General features: G+C 36.9%; 1 protein-coding gene across 1 annotated transcript; it reads right to left on the bottom strand.

Moving 5' to 3' along the window:
- Positions 1 to 250: 250 nt before the first annotated feature.
- Positions 251 to 21126, bottom strand: LOC148957972 (mannan-binding lectin serine protease 1-like). Its single transcript, XM_089114096.1, has 13 exons — positions 20967 to 21126; positions 17781 to 17894; positions 13440 to 13571; positions 11870 to 12121; positions 8937 to 9059; positions 8281 to 8423; positions 7510 to 7705; positions 6588 to 6764; positions 5638 to 5814; positions 4646 to 4813; positions 3733 to 3848; positions 2463 to 2593; positions 251 to 1634 (listed from the first exon to the last, which is right to left on the bottom strand). Exons 2-13 carry the CDS (start codon positions 17839 to 17841, stop codon positions 1241 to 1243), a joined length of 2070 nt encoding a protein of 689 aa, XP_088970222.1. The 5' UTR covers positions 17842 to 17894; positions 20967 to 21126; the 3' UTR covers positions 251 to 1240.
- Between the last annotated feature and the right edge of the window lie 3899 nt (positions 21127 to 25025).

Raw genomic sequence — 25025 nt, 5'->3', positions numbered from 1 at the left:
ATGGCTATTGATGAAATGATACGAAACAAACTGATTATAGGGTCTTGCGCAACCAGCATGCTTTGCGGCTACATTAAAAAAACCGGCCTAATATCGTACTGCATGAAAATACAAAACACAATCAATTTCTCAAGACAGCTGCCGCTAAGCATGCCGGTTGCGTAAGAGCCTTTAAAAGGGCAATGGCGTTTTTGTGCTCGGTGCTTTAATCTGCGACACGAAAGGAAAACCGACTTTCATAGAAATCCTCTAAACTCATCAAATTTCATACCAGAATGAATACTACAGCTTATATATTCTAGGTGCTATTTTACCAACTTAGGCATTTGTAACTTTTACATCCACGAAGACACATATCTTAAGCCGAAATATTACGATTTCTACAGCAATAAAGGAATACTTTTGTCTCTGAGAATTCTGGAACTAAGTCTGGAAAACATATGTTATATTTTCTGAATGAATCCCGAACTCTTACTGATAAAGCTGAAATTTGTAAAATTTGAGATATCGTTCTGTTTTATAACCTGAAAAGTTTCAGGCCTTTAAAGAAGGATTTATCCATACGAAGATAAAACATGCCAATACTTAATCATTTATGGCTTTCTCGATTTTCTAGAGACGAAAACCTTAGTCCATCGTATGGCCCGGAATGAGAGTCGGAAGAGTTTTTGAAACATTTCTTAATTTCACTCATTGACATTGAAGTGCTTCGATTGGCGAGACCAGATGGTGCAATGCCTTTTGTTACGGGCCACGCCACGACAGGATCTTATTTTAAAACATATCATTATATAGACAAACTGAATGGAATGCTGGCCTAAGTATGACCATTGGACAATCTTTTTGTAAGTGAAAAACATATTGCTTCCGGAAAATCACGTTGCTGTCTTTACTGTTTCATTAAAATTTCACTATTATTTCTGGGATGACTAGCCTTTGTCATCACACACAGTTCTCATCCCATGTCTTTCTCGCTCTGCAGGGCAACGGGGAAAAATTCAAAATCATCAAATACACTTTAAAGCCTGCACTTGCAAGCCGAAATCCTTTCTAAATGATATCTGTTCTTAGATTTTCTAAATAGGTTTATAACAACTGTTGGGAACATGGCATTTCATTGTATTTAGACTAAATACATACCTGTATCTGGCCAGAAAATTCCTTCATCTAGCTTTTGTTACTTACAAACTAGATTAATTAATATTCATGAGACTATTTCTCGGTCTAAAATGCTATAACTTTACTGAAATGGTTTGTCCAAGTCAGATAGTACGTGCTCTCCGATCCAAGGCAAGAGTTTCGTGACCCTTGCAAACACCTCATAGTTTGATCCACACTCAGCTAGGCTACCAAAGCTGACAATTCCACCAAGGATCCAGCTCCTCTCTACGTCATCATAGGCCACCAAAGGACCACCAGAGTCACCTTTGCACACGTTAGTTCCTCCGATATTACCAGCACAGATCATTTTATCTGTAATTGCAATATTGTCATTCTTGGCGTAAGATGCCGCGCAGTCTCTTCTTGACACTAACCGTATGCATGCTTCGTTTAGGATCTCAGAATAACCCGTCCCGTTTGAACCCCAGCCGGCAATCATTACGTTACGACGATTAACGAACAGTCTTTTTTCTCTGAAAAGAAATAAAATCGATAAGCCAGCCTACAGGAAAATCATTTTAAAAAATTTCTTATTGCAAATATAAATAATGTTACTTTGACTATTTTCAGAAAATCTTTATTAGGTCATTGGATAACGATGAGACTTTACTGTGAAAAAGACGTTGGGGAGACAAGCAATGCAGCTTCGAAAAAGCAATGCAGCTTACCTCCACCCCTTAAAATATTTTCTCTTGCTTGCTTTCATTTCTAATAATTAAGTTATCGAATATCAGCAACTATCCTTATGGCGGAAAAATAGTTAAATTTCCTGCTCTGCTGTAAAAACAACATTTTGGAAAATATACCAGGATTTTAATTTTGTGTCCGTTCGTTAAATCTTCTCAAAATTTCCCAGCTGACGATGTAAATTCAGAAATGGGTATTGATAGCCCCTTTTGGAAATAAGTTATTAGTTATTGTTCTCTTTTGTTTCTCTTTATGTCTTCTTGCATTCCTTATCTCTAATTGAAAGACTATATTATTGTAAGAATACTTTTGAAGCGATCCGCAATGGCAAATTATAAATCTTTGAATTGGCCTCTAAAGTAAAAGCTGTAAAGAAAAAATTTAAAGAAAAAACCCTAATTTCAAGCTATTGTGAATTAAGCTAATGTGATTCAACAGAAATTGGAAAGCTGCAACAAACAGAGCATTTTGACAGTAGCTTTGTCGCCAGCACCAATATGTACATCAGAAATTAAGCCAGCTACTGGATTGAATTTCCAAAAAGGGACTGCCTGCAGATTTACAGATAATCGAAGCAACATTCAAATCTAATTTCAAAGTTAAATGAAATGTACCGTTTCTCAGTAGGAAGGCATACAGGTCGCACATAATCTGTCATCTTTGCTCTCCTGTCCAATCGAATGAGGCCTATATCAGCATTAAAAGCTGTATGGTTAAAATGTGGATGCTTAATCATCTGGGCAACCTGCAATTAAAATTTGTACAATTTATTAAATAAGAGTTCTTCAAGCTTTAAGAACAACCTTAAAGCTTTAGCTTTAAGAGTTCTTCAACAGTGTAAGCTTGCAGTTGACGCACATACGCACAACTCTTCCTTTTTGATATCATGAATCAAGATTTGGAGATTTATAAGTTGGTCATCTTCTGATCAACACAGTACCTTGCAAGGGGGCGGTCTCATGCTGAATAGGTGACACATCGGGTATTGGTTTTAAACTTCCTACGGGTGACAATAAGGATCAATTGCATACAGCCTTCCTAGAGTTCTTCCATATGGGCACAAGTCGTTATTGTGCATCGATTAAGATAATTTCGTCGCTTTGGCCCTTAGAATTATTTCGTTTCAATTTTCTTCCACTGCTGAAACTTATGCACCTTACAATTTAAATGCTGAAAATGTGTACATGATAGAATATGATCGGACTCTTATGTCAAATCTTAAGAAACAGCTCCCAAAGGAGAAAAATAAATAAAAATTAGCATCTTGACCAGTTCAATATTTCATCAGCTCTAATAACGAGTGTAGTGAAACTACCATCAAAATCGATGAAAACGACAACACCTTGTTACCAATTTTACCATAAAAAATCATTAATGTTCTTCAAAGCAACGTAACTAATTTGTTGATTATAAAAGCAGAAAGATAATTTGCTCGAACTTGAAAGTCTTTGATGAGCAAAACATCAAAAGGAAATCTCAGTCATTTCTTCATTAATGTCCTTCCTGCTTGTTTTCTATTTCTTAGAAGATTTGGTCCCTTGAATATCAAGGCCTGAAATTCATTATGTATCTACTTCAATTAATTATGTTTCAACTTAGTTGTGGCTACGTGAGTTGTGTTGAATTACATTGTGGCGATACCTTCCTAAAAAAGATCCCAAATATCAATGCTTAAAAAGAAAAGCAGCGATAAAGCATCCTTTGGGTACTCCTTGGTCAAAAGTTCTACCAAGCCTAGTTAAATATGGATTTATGTAAATATGGATTTACTCGGAAATTTTTCTTTTTCTTACTTTATCGATACAACATCTTCTAGAGTGAATAATTTGTATTCCTTGGCTACAGAAACACTGTCAATCATAAAATATGAAGAAAAAGGTTTACCCTTGATTTCTGAATATTCACACCATTTTCATGTCTACGGTGCCTGCCAAGTGAGACAGAGAATTGCCGCTGATCCATTAGCCGCGCGTTTCTTCGGTCAGTAATACAGTGGGCAGCTGCAAGAAAAGGTGAACATACTTACATAGTATGGGTCCCGTTAAATTCTGACGTGTTCTTATATGAAAAAGAAATTCTGATATTAGGATATTTATCCGTGTGATGCTATCTCAAATAATATCTTTTACTCATTTTTAAAACTTCTTACAAAGGACTCCTGAATTTGCCATCGAATCCATATCCATATACACATATCCATCAAAAGGGCGGATATTTACAACGAATGGAAATCGTATGGAGCATGTAAAAAACAGCAACAGACAAACAAATCAAAAATACAATTTAATTCAAAACGTATTTTCTAGTCACAGAAAAATTATTTCAAAGATTCACAATTTTCACCATTAAGTGGACACAACAGAATGTTAAAGGCATTGAGTCATGATAAATAGACTGGGTATACCCAAATTGCCAAAATCCGCTGAGTCATGATTTCCATGACTGCGATGCTATTGGTTGACCTTGAACTGGTCACATGAACTCACCTTGTACTGATTAACATAACAGTTTCCATCAATAGCAAGTTGTCAACAACGGATGCCAATATCACATGAAACAGCAGCGATCACGCCGAAACCAAATGACCCCCTACAGAGAAAGCCTATTTACCATGACTCAATGCCTTTAACTGAGCTGCGATTTAATCAAAAAAAGATATTTTGTGAGAATGTACCGGCGATTTCAGACTTGTGCTAATTGTGATCTTCATACTTTCCAACAGTTGCCCTACTCTAACGAGGGGGCATTTTTTCTTGGGGCGCATACTCGAAGGAATAAGCTAATAATACAAAATTACCTGTTAAAACCCATTCATCATTTATCAAGACTCCTCCGCACACAATTCTGTCGTTTCTATGGATAGCTGCGATCCAAGGGTGAGAGCCAACCTTAGCAATGTTTCCTGCGACGATGCGTCCCCGACACGAGTCCATTCGATCCGACGGAAACCTGGTTCTTCCACAAACTGCAATAAACAAAATTGAGCAGTCAAATTTTTTAAGTTCGTTTTTATTAATCAAACTTTTATGCTGCCATCAACAAAAGAAAAAATCACTACCTGGCATAGGGAAGACCTATCAGCAAATTTTTAAAGATTTATGTCCGATGAGAGTGGGTTTAGAGAAAGTCTTTCCCGTACTTTACACCATTATATCCGCAAAAGCTGGCTCATTCTTTTTCTCACAAAAAATAACGACTGCAGGTTACTCAATTTCTGTAGCATCTTTCAATGGGTAGGGACGTTCTCTCTGTCTTTATTGGTCTATGAATTTTGCAGTCGATTGTCTTGGAGTAAGCTAGGAGAAGGGAGACTGGAGGGTTTTGGATAACGTTCATTGGATGCAGAGCGTCTAAAAATCGATTTGCGAGTCTTCCTTTTTAATCTTCAAAAAAGCTTGGCATGTTGCCAAAATGAAAGATCGTGTAAATGAATCTAGTTGTACGTCACTCAATTTCACACTTTCAACCGCGTCGAACCCGCATCACATAACATTGACCGATAAGACAATTTCTAAAAAAATCTGAAATATTCTTTCATTTACTCGTTGAGTTTTTAATTTGCTTACCTCAAATAATCAATATAAATTGTACGACTTTTATTCAGTTGAGCGGAAATATGATATTTTAGGCCGCTTGAAAAGTACCTTCGACAAATTTTCAAATCTAGCATCTTACTTTCTTATACAAAATCAGTAGGGAACGAAAAGAACTAAATATACAGAAAACTTTCAATATCGAGCTTCCAGACTTGTGTGATTGGAATCTAAGTAGCAACGTTTCCCTGCTCACCTGGTGCACATTTTGGCATTACTCCACTCCAAGAACCATTAGCCAAGCAGGTAGTTGAATTCTGACCAACCAGATTGTACAGAACTCCACAAGAATAATGTACTTTACTGCGGTATGTGAAACGGTTTCCTACGATGCTTCCACCGAATGGTGCAGGAGGCTTTCCACAAGATTTTACTATAAAAAAAACATATCCATGAATAAGAAACATGTATTAGTCCCAAAAAGCGATTAAAACTACATCAAACAGTCAGATGATTTCAAGCAAAGGACTTGAAATTCTACCAATCAATACAAAAGAATTAGGTCTAAAAATCAAAGTAAATTTGCAGCGATCAGAGATTATCTTCGCAGTTCCTAATATTCCTTTTCACTGTCATGCATCCTGATAAAATCTTCTATAACATTAGAATCACGATCTATCGTTGGATATTGTGTTCAAAGGGATCTTCCTGGCCCAATTGGCCAACAAAGTGGGAAAATCATTTTTCATTCGCCGAAAAGCTTGAAAAATTGCCAACGATTTTTTTAAATGGATTTTTATCCAGGGGGTGTGTCACGTCACCTTCTCCTGTTTCCCTTACAGCGAGGGCCCTGAAAATAGTACGCAGGTATCAATAAGAGCCTTGCGTAGTTATTTTACACAACTTTAATGCAAAAAGTACATCACTAGAAAAAATTAAAGAAAATAGGACCAAAGCAAAATCCTTGCGGAAGTTCACAACTAATTTTTATATCATTATTTTCTTTAGAAAATTGCTGAAAAGAATTATGTTAAAACACATTAAGCCATTTATGCTTTGAATGCCACTCTTGCAAACTTTCTGAATAACTCTGTTTAAGTTTTCTACTCTTTTTTATTTATCAAAATGCAGATACAGAAAAATAACGGAATGTGAAGTCATATAAATGACATTAAGCATAGGATAATTCATTAACGCTTAACCTACTTTTGCAATGCGGAGGCTTCGCTGTCCATTGTCCTTCAGATAGACATTCTATCACCCGACTACCAACTAGATCATAGCCTGGCAAACACTCGAAGAACAGTCTGTCTTTAAAGGAGAACGTCGTCTTGCCAGTCATCTTCCCATTCGCTGGTGCCGAGATGGCCGGGCATTTGACACCTGGATTTAAAATTAGAGCCTTTACAATTAGAGCATTTTACTTCAGAACCATCATATTCTTGTTTGCATGGGGTTACCCCCAAGTTTGTTCTTTTTTGTTCAACCCCAATATAACCAGAAAAGCTTCATATATCCACTACATGTTCTTCAAGGAAATATTGGTTTTGTATCAGAATAACTTACAAAATTTCTACGTAGGTGGTCAATACATTTTCTACTTGCTTCGAAGTTTATTTTCAGCGTCAGGAAGCTAAATGTATTTGTATTTTTAGTGGAAGAATTGACTAGATGACAGCAGTTTCAAACTGAAAATTCTCTTTTGCACCATACTTGACACCTCAAAGCAAAGACTCCATTTTCCTTCATACGTTAAAAAGCACACACTGAAAATTTCAAATTTGGGAACTGATTTTGGTATATAAAATGGTTATTATAATAGAACCAACTGTAAGTGGTGCAAATGGCAAAAAGTCGATCAAGCTTCGAACAGTTTCTGCCAGCATAGCATATAGAAATCAGGAATTAAAATTATGCCAATAGTAGAAGCTTGATTTCACGACGGCAAAGAGGCAAATGGGCAAATATTAACTTCAAATTTTAAAAAGTTCTAGCACAAATTTCATGAAGATTTGCATAGAGTAGCAAAAATCGAAAAAACAATTATTTACCAGGTTTTTTGATAGACATGCTTCAGTCAATACATCTGAAACACATCTTTTGATATACGTCCTACAATGAAACTTACTTTCAAGATAATAGCGTATTCTGAAGCCTTTTCTGTTTTCATCTCTGTCTGAATGAAAATTCAAGACAACCCAGTTCGTATTTGAAGCTATCTTTTTAGGTAGATTTTTCCCACAAAGAGCCTTGAAACCATCAGCAAATTGAACTCTTAACCAGTCATATGGACAAAGGTAATCTGGGTGCTCTTCGATGTTGAACTGCACAATGGAAATGTAACATTCAGTAACAATAAATAACTTTGACATTAGTGGTATGTATAAGCAATATTTTAGAGAGGGTAGCGATTGGATGTAATTTGTATAAGACGTAGCTAACAAGACTGCTATATTAAGAGCCGTGCCTAGAACCAAAGGGCAGGAGGTGGAGGGGGACGGGTGGTGTAGTGTGTGGACCTAGCTCTTGCCGGAAAATTGCCATGACTTGAAAAAATTCTCCAAAGTCAAAATTCAAAATTATAAAACTTCTTTTTTCCCTTTGTATGTGCAGAGAGTGTGCAGAGCTTTGTCCAAGTGTGGTTCGTGCTGACAATCCCAGCAATAGCCCATGTGTTGACCAATCGAAGATAAGACCATGGCTTCCCGAAAACTTGCCCAAGGGTGCTTAGTTGGCATTGAGGAAGAGAGTCACCCAACACAACCACAAGGCCCTTCCAAACCTTCTTCGCGATAAGTGTGCCAAACAGTCTGTTGTTACATATCATGCCAATGTTCTGACTACTTTTTGAGAAATAAATTACTGTAGTTTTATGAATAAAAAAGTGTGCTATACTCACATCTTCAAATTCAAGGACAATTGAGTATCCTTTCTCTACAGCCACGCTCCATTCACAATCAGCATGAGGTGGATAATTATTCGGGTATTCTGGTGTTTGTATGTAACCTTCTTTGTCTTTCAAAACACTGCCTTTGCATTCAACTATGAAAAACAGCAGTTTAAAAGCCAATAATACAATTGAAGCTTTCTTTATTTATGAAATTAGCAGATCATTTGAATTTCAAACAAACAGACTATGATGATAACAGTTATTAGGCTCTTTTATATCTTACATAGAACATTCAAGAATTTTGAAACAAATACTTTTCGGCGCCTCAGTTACTTCTCATTTGACAAATACAAGTTGTCAATGAAATGTCTCACAAATGTCAGAAAGAAGGACATATCGTTGAGCCGTTGAGTCGTTGAGAAAGATGCACAAGCGACCCCCGTCTCAGAGTCGTGCATGCGCATTGATCACAATCATTACTGCACGTGCTCTTTAATTCCAAGATGAAATTTTACCTCTATTGCACGCATAGTGACAGAAGGATGGGTAATGTCGATGTTTCAACTGCCCCCTATAAATCTATTTCAAATATAGTTCCTGACTGATCTTTTACAACTCTGTGCAACATACAATTTTCTATAAACGATAAGCAGCTGAGTACTTACCAATGCACGTCCTGTTGTCCTTTGCCAGGTTATATCCGATTTTGCAAGTGCAGTAATGTCCACCAATGTAATTGTGACAAAAATGCATACATCCACCATTGTCTCGTGTACATTCGTCCACATCTGTAAAAAGAAAACATCAGTTTTCGATTATGGAGTTATTCAAAGATATGTTTTGAGCTTTGTCGCGAACTTCGAACTGAGGGGTATGATGTTAGTGGAGTAACTAAGTTTAGGCATCTTAATTTGACAGCTGAGTAGATCCGATCAAAAAAGGCCCCTAGAAATTGCATTAAATATCATTACATCGGGGCCTTATCTCAACCTTCTTTATAGGGCTTCAGGTAACTTTGTTATGCCACTGCCTGGCATGCATCATGATTACCGGACACGTTGGTAGTTACAATAAATGACAAGACCAAAGATGAAGACTTGACCAAATTCATTTTATCCCGGCATTTATTTATTCTTTAAGCTATGTTTATATTGCCTTACTGATCTTTTTACGCATAATCACTAAGTAGATTTAGATACATTTTATGAAAATTTCTGTTTACCGGCAGGCACCGCGGAGCAGGGGGGGCTGAGGGGCTCTAGCCTTTTTGCAAAAAATGCCAAATATTAAGTATCAAACTACCAGAAAAGCCTCTTTTTATACGGTTTTAGAATCAAACGTTTTTCATTTTCTGAGACTTTTAAAATTTATAAGAAAAGTTCATTTTTATGCATTGTTATGTTAAGATATCAGTTAGGCTCAAATTATATCAAATAGCAGACAGAAGTAAGAGCCAACAGACAATGGCGTAGATAGGAAAATTCGTAGGAGGGGTGACAAACTTTGATTTTCCAAGCATTTATACTGCTTTCATAAATTTTAACATAACATAACGACATGTGAACTGAAATGTATAAATCTTTTGATATATTCAGATATTCTTATGTTTATTTAGCTTTAAACTCTTTCCTATCAAAACAAAGCAATTAGATAAACATTGACAACCGTGTTAAAGTACCGACAAGACCAGAAGTTCTCCGAAAAAATAGCAGTTTAGCCCTAAAGGGGGTTGCTCTAACCCCCCTCAGTCTAAGCCACTGCCACCAGAGCAGTTTAGCCACCATGGCAATTTTAGCAACCAAAATAGCCATCAGAGCTATTTTAGCAATCATCATTTTCAAAAATTCCTGGGGAAGCATTTCCCATACCCCTAGAAGCGTCTGCCTTAGGCATGCTTTACTATTAGTCTTTCGTCCTGATTCAGGGGCCCGAAAATTCTCTCTGCGGCCCTGGTTCTAAGTTGCTGTTTCGAGTCTCTCGCTTAATGCGATCGTCAGATACATTTGATTCACGGCTGCAAAGCTACAAGTGTTAAGGGCCGCGGGCCAAACACAAGTCATTCTATCTCTCAAGGTGTTTCAAATGCAACGGGAAACGGGGGAACGCCTTCCTAAATGAAAATTCCTATTATGGCTTCCTTTTCGTAGAAAAAGTCTTCAACACGAGCCACTGAGCAGCCAAGACGACAACCCGATATTCCTAAAATCCTTTAATACTGACTTGTTGATTTTTTCGCACAATCTACGCGTGCCTGAAATATTGGAAGATTGCCACTTTGAGTAAATAAAGTCTTTTGAACAAATGTAGAGCCTCGGAGCATTTTTTTTCATCGAAATGATTTAAGTAGTTATTTCATTCGCTGATTTTTCCCGAATTTGGCAATAATGTAGAATGTTCTTAGCACGATTATAACTAATATGACAAGGGGCAGGTACTAATCGACAGGAAATACTTCTTGAATCCTATTTCTTTATGTTAGCGCAAATTTCGGTCAATTGTGGCTCATGCAAATACCAAAAAATGAATGTACTTTATATACAATATGCTCCATAGAAATCTGACGTCATTTGCTGTCTCAAAACGGTTTTTGGTACCAAGACTATCTAAAAAATGTCATTAAAACAAATTTATCGCACAGCATCGACTTATAAAAGGCAATCAGAATAACTGACAACTCAGCGCATCAGATACGGCTATCCTCTATAATTAATGCCCAGGCGTTAATAATAAAATGTGCCATTTAATAAAATGTGCCATTTAATAAAATGTACCATTTAATAAAATGTGCCATTTAATAAAATGTGCCATTTAAAATGTGCCACACAAAATAGATCCTAACTGTCAGATGAGGATTGTTTTAAAGAAAAAGTAAGTTATGTTATTTGAGTTAAATGATTATTTAAAAGACGCATGCGTAAAAATATAAACAGCGCATGTGCAGAGAATTTTTTTGGGAAATATTTTTTGATTTGGCCTTTTTATGAGTATTTTGGCCTGAGTTGTCTACCAGTCTGATCTTCTTTTGTAAATCATATCTGGCAACCCTGAGGAAAACGTCAATGATACCAACACATCATCTTCCAGGAGACAATCTAGAAACAAAGGAGTTGGATACGCCACGCCCTCTTATGCTCCTGCTTACGATTGACACGATAGAAGATTTCATCAAGTCTACATTTTTTCTTCAAAGGTACTGAATCTTTCTTAAATTGGCGCATTCCCAACACGTGTCGTGGCACTAAAAGGCTGGGCTTCTGAAAATGTTGGCCAAATTCAACTTGCGAGTGGGTCGTCCCTGTCTTGTGGACAGAGCGTAGTAATGATTACGTTAAGTGCACAAGCTTTTTGGTCCAAAGGAGGGAGGTTGTCTCATTAACTTGATGATTTACTCCTGTTCTCCGTTAGCAATTACCCTAAAAAGCTAGCAAAAGTCCCTAGCAATTGGCATATGATTAGGCTCAATGTTTGGGCGTTGGCGAGCTGATGTACTAAAAATTAACACCAGTATTTGCATCGGATATAAGACGTGCAAAAGAAAAGAAAAATTGTCTTGTGATCCATAGATTTCCGAAGAATATTTTATGTGAAAAGGAATTACCGTTTGCTGCGAAGTGTGCTTCGAATCCATGAAAAATCTCCTCGTTGGAATGATCAGTGATAAATTGAACATCTGCCCGATTTGATTTTAGGAACAACGGCCCACGTGGTACATTGCTATCCAACTTCTTCTCATTGCCACAAAATCTGCCAACAGTGTTGTTCTTGTCTTTAACAACGACGTAATCATACTCGCACCCATCGTAATTTTCAGTGTCGAACTGGGTGAAGTTGAGGCTTATATAAAAACCAGCTGCAAATGAAGATCAGAATTAGTTAAAAGATATATACTCAAACTTTAGTTAAGGAAATGTGACAAAGTCATGAACATCTCACTAGGATTATTTGAATTTAGAGTATGAAGCTAACCTGAAATTTCACAACAGAATACCTTAATACTTCGAAATGTGTAAAATCAGTTAAAAGTATGGTATATGAACAACTAACACTATTTTATTACCGTTACTTTATTACAAAGGCCAAATTACAATGATATGATTAGGGAAGAGTAGTAAAAATGCCCATGACGTCACTACTGATCTACTCTACTCAAAAAGTGTTTTCGATGTATTTGCTCAATGTGCGAAAAAGCACTATTAACTCGAAGTTTCATTACAAGGTGCTTCTCTAGATCTATCATTGGTTAACATCAATTTTATTGTTCTTTAATAAATCATAATCGGAGGCAAATTAAATTCTGATAATAGTTGAATGATGTTTGCAAATTTTTGAGCTTGTGTTTAGCCAAGGCTTGTAAAGAATAACAACTCAAGATTGTCTGAATCCGTTCCATTTCAAGTCTCGTACATCTCATATCTAAGTGCATATCAGAAACTGCTATTTTCCAATTCAATGCAAATTTATGAAATACTTATCGGAAATTTTGACTAAAATTTTGACAATTTTCACTGGTGAACAAAAAGCTCCCCTTAAAGACAGCGTGGTCTATGATTTTACGATTTTACGATACTTTCAAGTTTTGACCTACAAAAATGATAAGGCATTTTTCCTTATTTTTTTTCGATAGAGAAATATAATCTAGATTAACTAAAGAAACACTTAACAACCTTCAGGAAATTGTATATTACACACTTCTTTATATCATCATCAGGTGCCATCTTCTATCAGAAGGTTGGCTTCCCTGGCCCTCTAACTATCCCAAAATCTGAGTTTTGGTTTGTTGTCATGGTCATAGATAAAACTAAGGGGCTAGTAGTAGAGATGGGCCCCCAGAACCACCTCTACCTTTATTATATAAGTTTATATAAAAATATAGTCTATAAGAATATTAAGGCTTAAAATCGCTGAAATTAAAGCAAAGCAAATGCGAATTGAACGCTAAATGTTTGAAAAGACGTATACAATCATGAAATCATTAAAACTATTCTTCAATTTAGTTACACCTTGTTTAAGAATGATTTAAGAATGACTTGAGGCTCAAAATAAAATAATTAAGAATATAGAGGCTCAGCAAAATATCAGGTTTTCTTGTATTAAAAGGTCTGTATGAAACATTTAATATAAATTTTTCAAATGTACATAAATTTTAACTGAATAATTGTTTAGGTCACCTGGAACAGCTATATTCCACGAGCATCTTAGATTGTCTGGGTACTTCTCAGGGAAGTTTGGGGATTTGAGGCGGCCAAATAAGCCACTCAATGCTCCTCCGCATTCCTTCTGGTCTGCTGGGTAAGCAAATCCTGAAATAGAAAGATAGCTAGTCAAATCTATGGCGAACACCTGGGGGCGGGCGGTTACCCCAATTATTTTTTGATACAATGACCTTTTGTTCTACAACAATGGGGAAATATGACGTCATCTTAAAACAATAGACTTGCCCCCCCCCAACATTTCACCAAGTGACCGCCACCAATTCAAATCTTGCTGAATATTTAACAAAACTATTTTCCTTCGAATATGTTTGTAAATCTCCAAAAAATGCCCAATTCCTCAACCAGCAAAGTCCATTGACTTCAGAAACTCAGCTCTTTTCAGGACGGACAGGCTATATGCGATTATCATTAGTTCAAACAGAACATGACAAGAACAACATCAAAATAAGTTGAAAACAATAGCAACATAAACAATAAGGTAGCACAAAGATCTAGAGGTTTTTGAGGCTGCAACTAGAATAACCGATTCTTCATCAAAGATCAAGGCTTAGCAATGTAAAATAATTAAAAATTCATTGTTTACACTTTTTCAAAAATGAGCCAGATTGCTTCAGAGCGCGATTTTATTTCAGTTAATGTACAATCAAACCTTCTCACATTTTGCAAACATTTATCCTGACGATCAAGGGGCGGTGCATAGGATACAGCAAACACATATGGAATTGTAATCGTGAAATGATATATGTTGCATTAGTGCATAGGCATGCAAATAAAGGAAATACTCCAAAAACCCTTCTCCAGTTGCTATCATTAAGCCTGTAAGCCCGTCTAACAGAGTTCACTTTTTATTATAAAGACCAGTAAATTGAAATTCAGGCTGGCTGGTCTTAATTTTTCCAAAACTTTTGAAGTTGTTCTTAATTTCTTCCAAAATTATTAGCATGTAAGCAGTGAAATCGCTGTAGGTGAGAAATCCTTTATTTGCCCACAAGTTTGAAAATTCACCAAAAAAACAACCCTAGGCGGCTACAAAACAACTCGTTTTCGATACGATTTTAAAGGGGATGCACAACTTTGTGGGGGAGAGGAAGAGAGAGTTAGATACCAATAAATATGAATTGTTTTGGTTCACTTATTTGGGCTGAAAGGAGTACATCATTTCATTCCCAGCATATTTTACCCTGTTTGAAACCACGAAACTAAAGGCTGATTTCCACTAGGCGAATTCTTTCGCGCGAATCGAATTGTTTGCCAATGTGAGCATGCGTGGTGTCATGTTCTCAGATTTCGCCTAGTGGAAATCGGCCTTAATGACCTCCCTTGTGGGGACCATGCGACCAAAGATCCTCCTCTCCGGATCAAGACCCTGATGGGGGAAGGTGTCGCGGCTTTGTATGGCCGCCATTGTGCAAGATGCTTCAAGGGGTGCATTTTGCTTGAAAAGGAAACAATCCCATGTATGCCAAATATTAAGCAATATAATCTGATTACAAACATTCGTGTGTTCACGTTGTCTTTTCATCTCACTCAACGTTCGTCATGCTGAGGTGAGCACTGGCAACCATTCAAATACAAACATTGACCCAAGCGGAACTTTTAACTTCCAAATAATAGGCCTCTATCTACTTGGAAATAAAATCGACAGGATGTCTCTTCTTGCATACGTCACAAGCTACCTCCTCTGGCAGCATAATTGGTTGATTCATGCAACCAATAGATAAAAAGAGCACCATTATTTGTCGTAACACCGTCTGACGTTGAAACAAAGCAGCCGCCCATGAATCAAACCTTTTAACTTAGAGCTTATAATAAATCTGGCTTTATCATGAATTTGTCGGAGATAAAGAGGAACCTTTCAAGTAGTTAATTATCATAGGAAGTCAAAATAAAAGTTACCAGAAGTGCATTAAGATTGAAAAATATGTTTGACTCCAATGCTCCCTGCTATTTAGCAATGCATTTAATGAATAGACGACCATCAATGGCAGGCTGTCTGCATGGAGCACTACAGGGACTGGGAACTAGGCCATAGATCAATCTTATATCAAACCAATTCACTTTTAACATGCATATAACAAATAACAATAGTACTCGAATTCTCTGCTACAAGTCGTCAATTGCCTAAACTAAATTTTGAGGGGGTGAGGCAAAAATAAGAGATGCAAATAAATGACTTTGTCAAACAATGTTATTTTTTTAGGGAGTTGGAGAATGGTTTGGCAGTCAATAATCTGCAATATTTGCCTTTGCTCTGAATCAACAATGGAAACTCGCATTTCGATTTAGAATTTCACCTTCATAGAGCATGAAAAAGAAACAAACAAAATAACAACTGCACACTGCGATTACAGATTGTCAAAGATATGTTTCGAACCCTGAAGGTATCGATTTTTGCTCCATGTAAAACAGTTATTGACCGGTTTTTCTGTCAGTCTCAATGACTACGGCGCCTGTATTTGTTATTATAAAAAGAGCAGACATGTTATCCAAACTTAATGGTTGAGCTTAAAGCTTTTATTCCTCTTCAAAATTCATTCTCTATAATCTGATCAGCCCTAAATACTTTCGTTACTGTTTGAGTAATAAGAAATAAATAAAACACCCTAACCCTTATGGTATAAGAAACTCAAATCAAAACTTCGCCTTTCATTGACTATAGAATGACTGAGGTTTGCATACTTTTGTGTTGCATAGGTGTTGCATTCAAAAGCAAAAACGAAACCAGGTGACAACAAAGTTCAACATCTGAGGTCAAAGACCATGTCATAAAGTGGTACAATCACAAAGCTTAGTGGTTTTTCAGTTCAGGCTGCTGTCAGTTTTTGCGGGTCAACCTGAAACATGAGGCTAGAAAAGTTTTGGCAAAATACCACCATTTATTTAGCTATTTAAAAGTAAAACAGCCGAACACTTTCACCGTATCGTTTCATCTCAAATCAAATCATATCTTCAATAGAACAGCCATAGTTTGTTTTTGCTGAGAATATCTAAATCTTTTATAACAGTTCATATGTAATTATCGCATTAATTTGCTCGTCTTTATCGCAGTTTTCATTCAAGCTAACTTAATCAACCAAAAATCAAAGACACTGCTTGTAGATAGGTGGTTGCCTACCGACGAAGTGAACAACGAGCAATTGTTTTAAACAATAAAGACAATGTTGCTGTTTAATATACAAAGCTTTGGCCTAACAATGCACCAAAGGTTTATTCTATCGCTGAATCTAAGGCGTGAAGAGATTAAAAGAATCGAGGTGTCTAATCAGATAACACAACCATCTAATGAAATGTTCAGGAAGAAATCTTTCGACGTGAAACCGTCTATGTGCTTGACGAATAGCAATAAAGATTTCTTTATAGATATATCTTTGGTTACAGGAAAAAAGTATTAAAACACCGACTATTTAAATAGGCTCAGTACCAGGCCCTAAACATGACTAGGTTCGAGAAACAATAGTTGCCGGACATCTTAACATTTGCTACTACGTCACCACAAAACAATCCTCGCGTTAAATTTTCAGGTCAATAGCACAGCCTACAGTCCTTGTCCCTGAATTTGATGCCCTTAAGAGGATCATAGTAGGTGTGCGTTATGTAAGGGATTTTCTTATTTCTGCTAATACTTCAGCAAAAATCAACTCTCCGCCACTGCTCAGCAAACCTAGTGTCTACATAACCTTCTCATATTCACAGTTACAGAATATCGTTTACTTGTCATATCGTTTCGCATATGACAAGACTTACACCAAAGAACCTTGTATTCCCTACAAAAAGGGATCAATGTATTGTGTTTTCAAAGGGTACAGTTTATCAATATTCGAGTAAGTGTTTTCGCTTGCGAGATAAACATGGCAAAGACGTTCTTTTCATGAAAGAGACTTTGTTACTTCATAGCGAACCAAAGGGACAATTGTGTACAGTAAGTGTTGGCAATTTGATAGCTTGAATGCTATAGTAGAGTTTTTTTAATGTCTAAAGGTACCTGCTTCTAGTTTCATTAATAAATACGATTTTGTAACGACGTACTCCTAAATAGCTTAAACTATCAGCAAAATTTTCAAAGACAATGTTACCTTCTTCTCGCACTTTGTCTCTCCTTTAAGTCAATATCATTACTCTAATTGCGGCTGATATTTAGAGTATATTCATAGAGACGAGTTACAATTTTTTACATTTGTGTTGCATTGTAGATAGGCCCGCTGGTAAACACGATAGTAAGCTGCCTGTTAACATATGCGCGTTAGGGTGAGGTAGAGTTGGAATGGGCCCTGCACGAAGATAAAATCTTAACCTTACCATTTGTTAGCACGCTGAGAAGAATGATCAGAACACACCAATTACACTCAAGCTGATTCATTTCTGTTATTTCTTGTTTCTTGCATCCAGTCTTTCACGTCCCTTCAGTAGTGACTAAAATCATGAAAGAAACTTTCAGTTAATAAAAAGTTCCATCTAATGCTCACAAAGCGACACAAAGTTGTGCTGGGCAACACAAATGGGCTGCTTTGACTACAAATTGACCTAAAAGGCTTCTAAGACAATTGTACATCGCATAATCAACTTTTAATTTCATGGCCGCTGCAGGAGTTGAAAGAACTTACTTATCACGTCAGGTCACACATATTACAGAATACCTCCTTATTTTCACACTTCTTAGCGCTTTTCAGGTTTTATTTTTTTGCTTACTTGGGCTCTTTCCCCAATATGAAACTATTTCGTTACCCTTTTTCACACCATACATGCAGTGTGGGGTACCATTTATAAAAACATAGACAACGATCACAGGAACAAAGTCAAGCTGTATATTCTACATAATAGTCTGGTAAATTTCCTGTCACAGTTGACTATAACAAAAAGCAGCGCTCCTCCCATTTCACACTGCTGAAACTCACGGTAGATCTAATCAAATATACAGATGGTCATTTAACCCCGCCACCATTCTTTGTTTATTAATGATCTGGAGTGGAGCATCAAATTCCTATCACCAATTCACCTTTATCAAGCCAAATTGTCATTTGCCAATAGACAAGTCACCAAAATATACAATTCATTCCAGACTCGCAATTTGTTAGAAATCTTAAAATTACACCGACCTTAGGGATTAAGAATCTAAATTTTGTAGAATCATGTGAAAGGGGGCTGCTCCATACACACTTTCTTTATAAGAGTATTAAGGCTCTAAATCGCTGAGATTTGATTCTGTTCCATTGTTTTTCGCATTTCCTGAATTTCAAGGCGAATTTGGTCGACAATCCAGACAAGCCGCGCGCAGCAGGGATGATTTTCTGATTCATAAACTCAGAAATGAGTCAATGATTGACTTTGTGGGGTGTTTTATCTTAACATCGCAAACCACTGCTAGAAGCAGGCGCTGGCTGTGGACAGACAGTTTCCAGCTTGATCGAATTTTTTTACATTTGATAAGAAACTTCCTGCCATTCTTCTAAAAAGGAAGCTTCTTTATTGCGCAGTTAAGTCGAGTGTCCCAGGAAAAGTATGATCAACATTTAGCCATCGGAAAAGTTGGGTGGGGAGAGGAGGGGTGTTCCAGTCCTTTCAAATCAACTTCTCTGTCGGTTCTAAAACAGGGCCTTGAAAGGGTAGTAACATGTCCCTTTTACTTCCGCAAAGAAATAAAAGACTGTATTGAACCTTACAATAGCACGTTTACGCGGAACCGGAACATTATTTCGAAAATGCATTGGACTACAATGTCAATAACATAAAGAACCAAACTTTGATGCCTAAAATTCAGTAATGCTACAGCTTCGTAATGATATTTTCACAAGCGTCTTTTCCTTTCTGTGCTCATCTGGAACAATGATTTTGAACCGTTTCACCTATTTAGGCGGGAACCTTTCGGAATGGCTCCAAATTGGAACTTTTTTCTTTTATATGATCCCAAGTCGGTACAGGTTGCAGTTTCGAATAGCCTGCGCACAGACTCTAAGTTCTTAAAGTCTGCGCGCAGGCTAGTTTCGATTCCGATGTGCATGCAAATCGAAACCCCAACCGTGTCATTTGAGTAGGATTCCAATAAGCACCTGTCTGGTTTAAACGCAGCCTAAATTTTTTTTCAAGGATCCAATCATGTCAGAGGTCGTTTGATTTGCACTTCGCAATTTCTGTCTTATGGGCTTATGTTCTTGCAAACTATGACGTCATCATTCCTTTTCAGTTAGCTTTCTACCGGTTTTTCATTTACGATGTTCCTTCACTTTCTCCTACTTGATATGGGCACGGGTAGGGGTGAGGACAAAAACCGATGCAAGTGAAGAATTATCCAAAGACTGACTCAGGTCAATCCAATAAGAATCAGGCTACAAAGTTTTCACTAAATAACTAATGTGAAATTAATACCCCGTTTAAAAAATGAATCCGCTTGAAAACTGAAAATGCAGGATCTATTGAGCAGTTCAACCCTACTGTCTTTTATATTAATATAACCCCGGATTTACATGGACAAATGATTACATCTGAAATTTCTAATCTAGTTTATTATACTGAGAAACCACCTACACTAAGAAACAATTAGTTTTCCAACTTGCAGAATATCTTGAAGATAACTGGTTTCTGAGAAACATTTTGGTCACTTCAAAAGAACAAAAACAGCGTTCAACAAATTGTTATGGGGAAAACGAGAGGAGGTTAGCAAAAATAGTTTAGGAATGAAAACTGTAAAGGTATTGAAAGTATCCTACATCTTAGCCCCCTGAACCCCCCCTGAACCCCTTCTGGGCCCGAGGTTCTACACCACTGGCTATAACCAGTGATGCAGTGCTTTAGATGCCCCCCTTATTAATGATGAAAAGATACAAATTTTCATTAATCTTTTAATAATTTAATTGCTCTGTACTCTGTTCGAAAATGGGCAAAATATGAAACTTCAGCAAACGTCTCGCGAAAGCAACATGTACTTAAATTTTTATGACATAGATAATGACTCCAGTTGATTATAATATCCTGTTACACCTCCCGTGCTTTTTGGGTAGGAAGGTTTTAACAAAGTCTGTCCCATTACTCATGAAAGTTTTGGGAAGACCTGATAAGATTCTACAGTTTCGGTCCTCTGAAACATTTTTTCAAGTGTTAAAAAATTTAGTACGAATTTTGGGCCGTACATCTCGATTGGCAAGAGTCCAAAGCCCGCCACATTTTGATGACAACACTGGTTCAAACTGGTGTCATTTTACATATTATAAGACGTTGAAAAACACGAGTCCTCAAAAGCCTTCATTTGCGATATTTTTGGGATCAGTTTTGCTTTCTACGCAGTTATGTTAACATAATGACAAAGATTTTCGCGACTATGAGGAATACCACAACACGAGGTCTTCAAAACAATACATAAATCATAAATACGACAGCCTTAAACTATATGACTTCGAGAGCGGCCAATCTTATCTCCGTGGCACAGAAAAACAAAAACATAAATGGTCTCAGAAACACAATATCTTGTCAACAAAAAGAAGTTGTACTAACCTAGGCGAAGCCTGCTTTAAATGCAGCGCGTACAGCAATGTTCCCGTGTAGTACTACGCGGCAAGATTGTTTTCGTTACTGCCGTAGTACTGGCACATGCCGACACAATTTCATGAATGAACTACACGAGAATGATCGCAGACAATAAGGGATGCGCGCGATAACTTTAGAAGTGGGCGGAGAACTTTCACAATCGCTGACAGTCATCTCAGCTATTGAGAGATTACGGTCTTCGCCCTCGGTGGTTAGCCACTAAAGCAATTGGACCTTGTTTCATATTCCCTTTTGATATCGTGGGCTGGTCGAATTTCAGCTTCCGTTTCAAGAGGCTACGAAAGTTGTAAGTAGCATAAATAAATGAAGTGGGTAAAAGAAACCATAATTAGTTTTATATACCTTTCATAGAAGCGCCCCACCTTTCTCTTTTAGAGGGGAAAGTTTTCTTGCGTTGGAACAGGCACCGCGGAGCAGGGTAGGAGGAGGCTTTAACCCCCCCCCCCCCCCTTCCACTTTTTGCGAGAAATGCAAAATATTAAGAAGTGAACCACCAATAAAGCCTCTTTTTATACGATTGAGCCCCTGCACTTTTTTAGACCCCCAATTTTTTTCAACGCTCCGTGGTGCCTGTAGGAACATATTGTTTTTTATCCTATCTCCCTGTCGTTGGGTTGGGTACGTCCACAATTGATTTGGCAGAGCCCGATCGTCTTTTCATCTATCAGTTTTGGAATTGATCTACACACAACGAAAAAGCCGCTATTGTTTAGACAGAAGGAATTCTTTTTCTCTCTTGGACATTTTTCAGTAGGCCCGCGGTACTGATTGGAAAACGATACCTATCAAGTGCTCGCCTTTTTTCTGATCGGCCTATTGCGATCCAAAACTGGGTATATATTTTCCATCATGTTCTTTTAAGACCCTTTTTCTTGCATTATATACTCTGAGGATTTTCAGATGAAAAACTTTTTATATGTTGTGAAATTTCTGCTTTTTCCAAGCCATTTTGAAAATTTTGTACCATCAAAAAATTTTTTGATGGAAAATGAAAAAAAAATGACTGAAGCATCTGCACTGATTCATAATCTGCTTTGATGTTCAAAATGTTTCGTTTCTCAAAGTGAACTTGAAAACGCTTGAAAAAGAGGCATTTTGGTGAAAGTGAGGCAATTTTAAAGACTCGGCCATTATTTCTACAAAAGATCTGCTAATTGGTCTAGCAGAGCAAATCAAATTTATAGCCTCTTTCCTTAGGTTTGGAATCAAGATTTTCATTTGACGCAAAACTCTATTCCCTGTACACATTTTCATACCCACAGATCTTGTAATGATGATTATGTTGTTTGAAACGCATTATTATATAAGAAACTGTGTATGATAAACCGAGCCTCAAAATGACTCTTCCTCTACAGCCTTACGAAATGCCACATGATTTTGTTGGATCAACGGTGGAGGGACAATGGCACGGCGCCATCAATGGGGACTTATTGGATGTAGGTACAAGTTTTCGACAATATTTTTAGCGGGGGCTCAGCCGCCATTCGCTGTTTTCTAAATAGATTTTTTTCAATCACAAATCAGAAAATGTGATATATTTACTCCGTTTAATAAATGGCATATCAGAAAAAGTGCTTTCAGCAGTACCAAGGGATCTCCCTCAGTTACCTGTTAAATTATTCGATAGAAATGCATAAATACAATTTTTGAATCATATAAACCATTTTTTAAAAGATATTTTCTATCATGAAGGATATAACTTTGACTCTATTGGGGTTCTTGGCACCGGGACACTTGATGAGTCCATTCTTCTCTCCAAATATGGCATTGCCGGTGTCATATGCGTTTTGGTACTCTATGCAAATATGTAACATTGTGAAACGCAATGTGTTTCAAATCAAGTGACTTCATCGTAGTGCGATTATGACACATTATAATTGACAAATAGAACACAATGCTTTTTTCGTTTAAAATTTCACACTTTTTAATCAAGAAAACTTTGGAGTCACCATTAATGCTGTACTTTTTTGCATAAACTTAACAAGGGACATCACAGCACCGCTTCTTGTTAGTACCCCCTTGTTAGAAATAGTTCGATTGTTCTTTACATTCTGAACATTATAAATCAGAACATTTGTGTTCCCAGACCAGGTCGCATGCTAAATTCCACCATTTGTTTCAGTTCCCTGTTTTCTAAAAGCTTGGGTACGTTTTTGTATAAGCAAAATTGTCATGCGTTTCTGTACCAGCATTGCAAAAGGTTACGATAGAATTTGGAGCACGGGGCAAGGAGAGATGTAATCTCCCTCGAATATTCATTAATCAATATAAAATCTTTAGCAAGAGTCATTTTTTCTAGCCCAGACTCTGTTCAGCCAAAATCATTACATATGGCGCCCAACGTGTGCCACGGGGCAGAGAGTTCGGAGCACGAGGCAGGGGGAGATGTACTCTCCCTCGAGCATTCATAAACATAAATATTTGATGAAAAATTTTGCAGTTGATCAAGTGTTTTTTCGTAACCTCAGACTCTGGTTCCAGCTCAGTACACAACATTCCAATTTCGAACTTGCAGAAACCCTCGAAAAAGGAACTTTTAATATGTTTACACAAAGATAATTCTGTGGTATACCGAAAGCCATCATTGACTACTCTTAAGACGGCTCGTACAGCTTGAGCAAAACAACTTTGCTTAATATCTTAAAGACCAACTGATGGTATTGGAAGTTTACGTCACTTTATGATGGGTACTCCTCGAATATATTGTATCTGTAAAGACATTCATCCAAACATGATCCATAAATAAACAAACATCACATTCAAGGGCTTGCAAAGATAAATTCAAGTAAAGCAGTTAACCCCATGCTATGGTGATAAACAGTATTTCAGTTCACGTTGCATTGAGATTCCATGTTTAGCTCTCCAAACTTCTTTATATAGTGTATCATCCGCTGTAAGATCCATTGTATAGGCAACAAGATTAACAAGGTGGTTGGAAAACTTGTGCAGTATAAACTGTAAGTGTCCGAATAGGGCTAGCTATGCTAGGACAAAAGTCACTGTCCGTCGAAAAGAGGTGCCCATTGTTTGGAGGTTGTTTCTGCTTTCTGTATGTCTTTGAAAGCGGACAAGAAGTCTTAGATGTTTATAAAGTCTTATTGTATCTGTTAATAAAGATTTCGTTGCACTTAAGATAATTAAAAGTAAACAGCAACGCTAGAAGGCTTTTCAAAATATTCATTAAAATGGATTTTGAGCCCATAACCTCTCACGTGAGACATTTGTTCAATTTTTCATGCATTCGTGATACAATGTAAATTGGGGTAGTAATAAAACTTGACATGATTCCAAAAGTGACACAGATGCGGTCACATAAAAGCGGTTATTGTTATTCGATTTGAGAAGGCAAATAAACACTTAAAGGTCACAAGAAAGATCTTTGGATAAACGTGAACCTCATCATTCATATTTTCGGGCACATACATTCATTTATAAAGGAAACCGATTGCAATCAAACTACAGTTGCCTGTCTTTTAGATGGAAAAACCTTCTGGAACAGGTCGAAGGTCAACTAAAATGTGAAAGAAGCATTTCAGTATTCTATTTTCAACAAATGTTCACGTCTCACATTCCAAGTTTCAAAAAGATAATCTACAACTTCTAGCCAATACCCATCAAATAAAAGAATCAATTTGCCCCCTTAAACAATATATGCAACTTACATGAAAGATTGCAGGCCTTGCAGCATTGCACTCGTAAAGGTATAATTTGTGAGGGGTGTTAACTAGAACACATATACCAAACTGAAAAAAACCCTGCAAAATGGTGAGGTTTTTATCTCAACAAAGGCAATGCTAATAATTAATTTGTCTTAAAATGCATACTATAATATTTTCCAATCCATAGCTTTATAAAAAAAGGTTTCAAATTTAATTGAGCGGTAGGAAAAAAACTTATATTTTTCTGAAAGTATAGGTGATATGAAAACAACAATTCCCTTCTTTTTCTGTGGCATAGCCGAACACTTCTGTTGAGAATGTTACTTCTGTTATTTTAAGATCTTTT

Source organism: Rhopilema esculentum, chromosome 19 (assembly GCF_057945365.1).
Source record: "Rhopilema esculentum isolate cy_ngs chromosome 19, ASM5794536v1, whole genome shotgun sequence".
In the NCBI taxonomy this organism is placed as follows: Eukaryota; Metazoa; Cnidaria; class Scyphozoa; order Rhizostomeae; family Rhizostomatidae; genus Rhopilema; species Rhopilema esculentum.
Note: the sequence above shows the minus strand (reverse complement) of the source record. Positions and strands in the feature narration are given on the sequence as shown.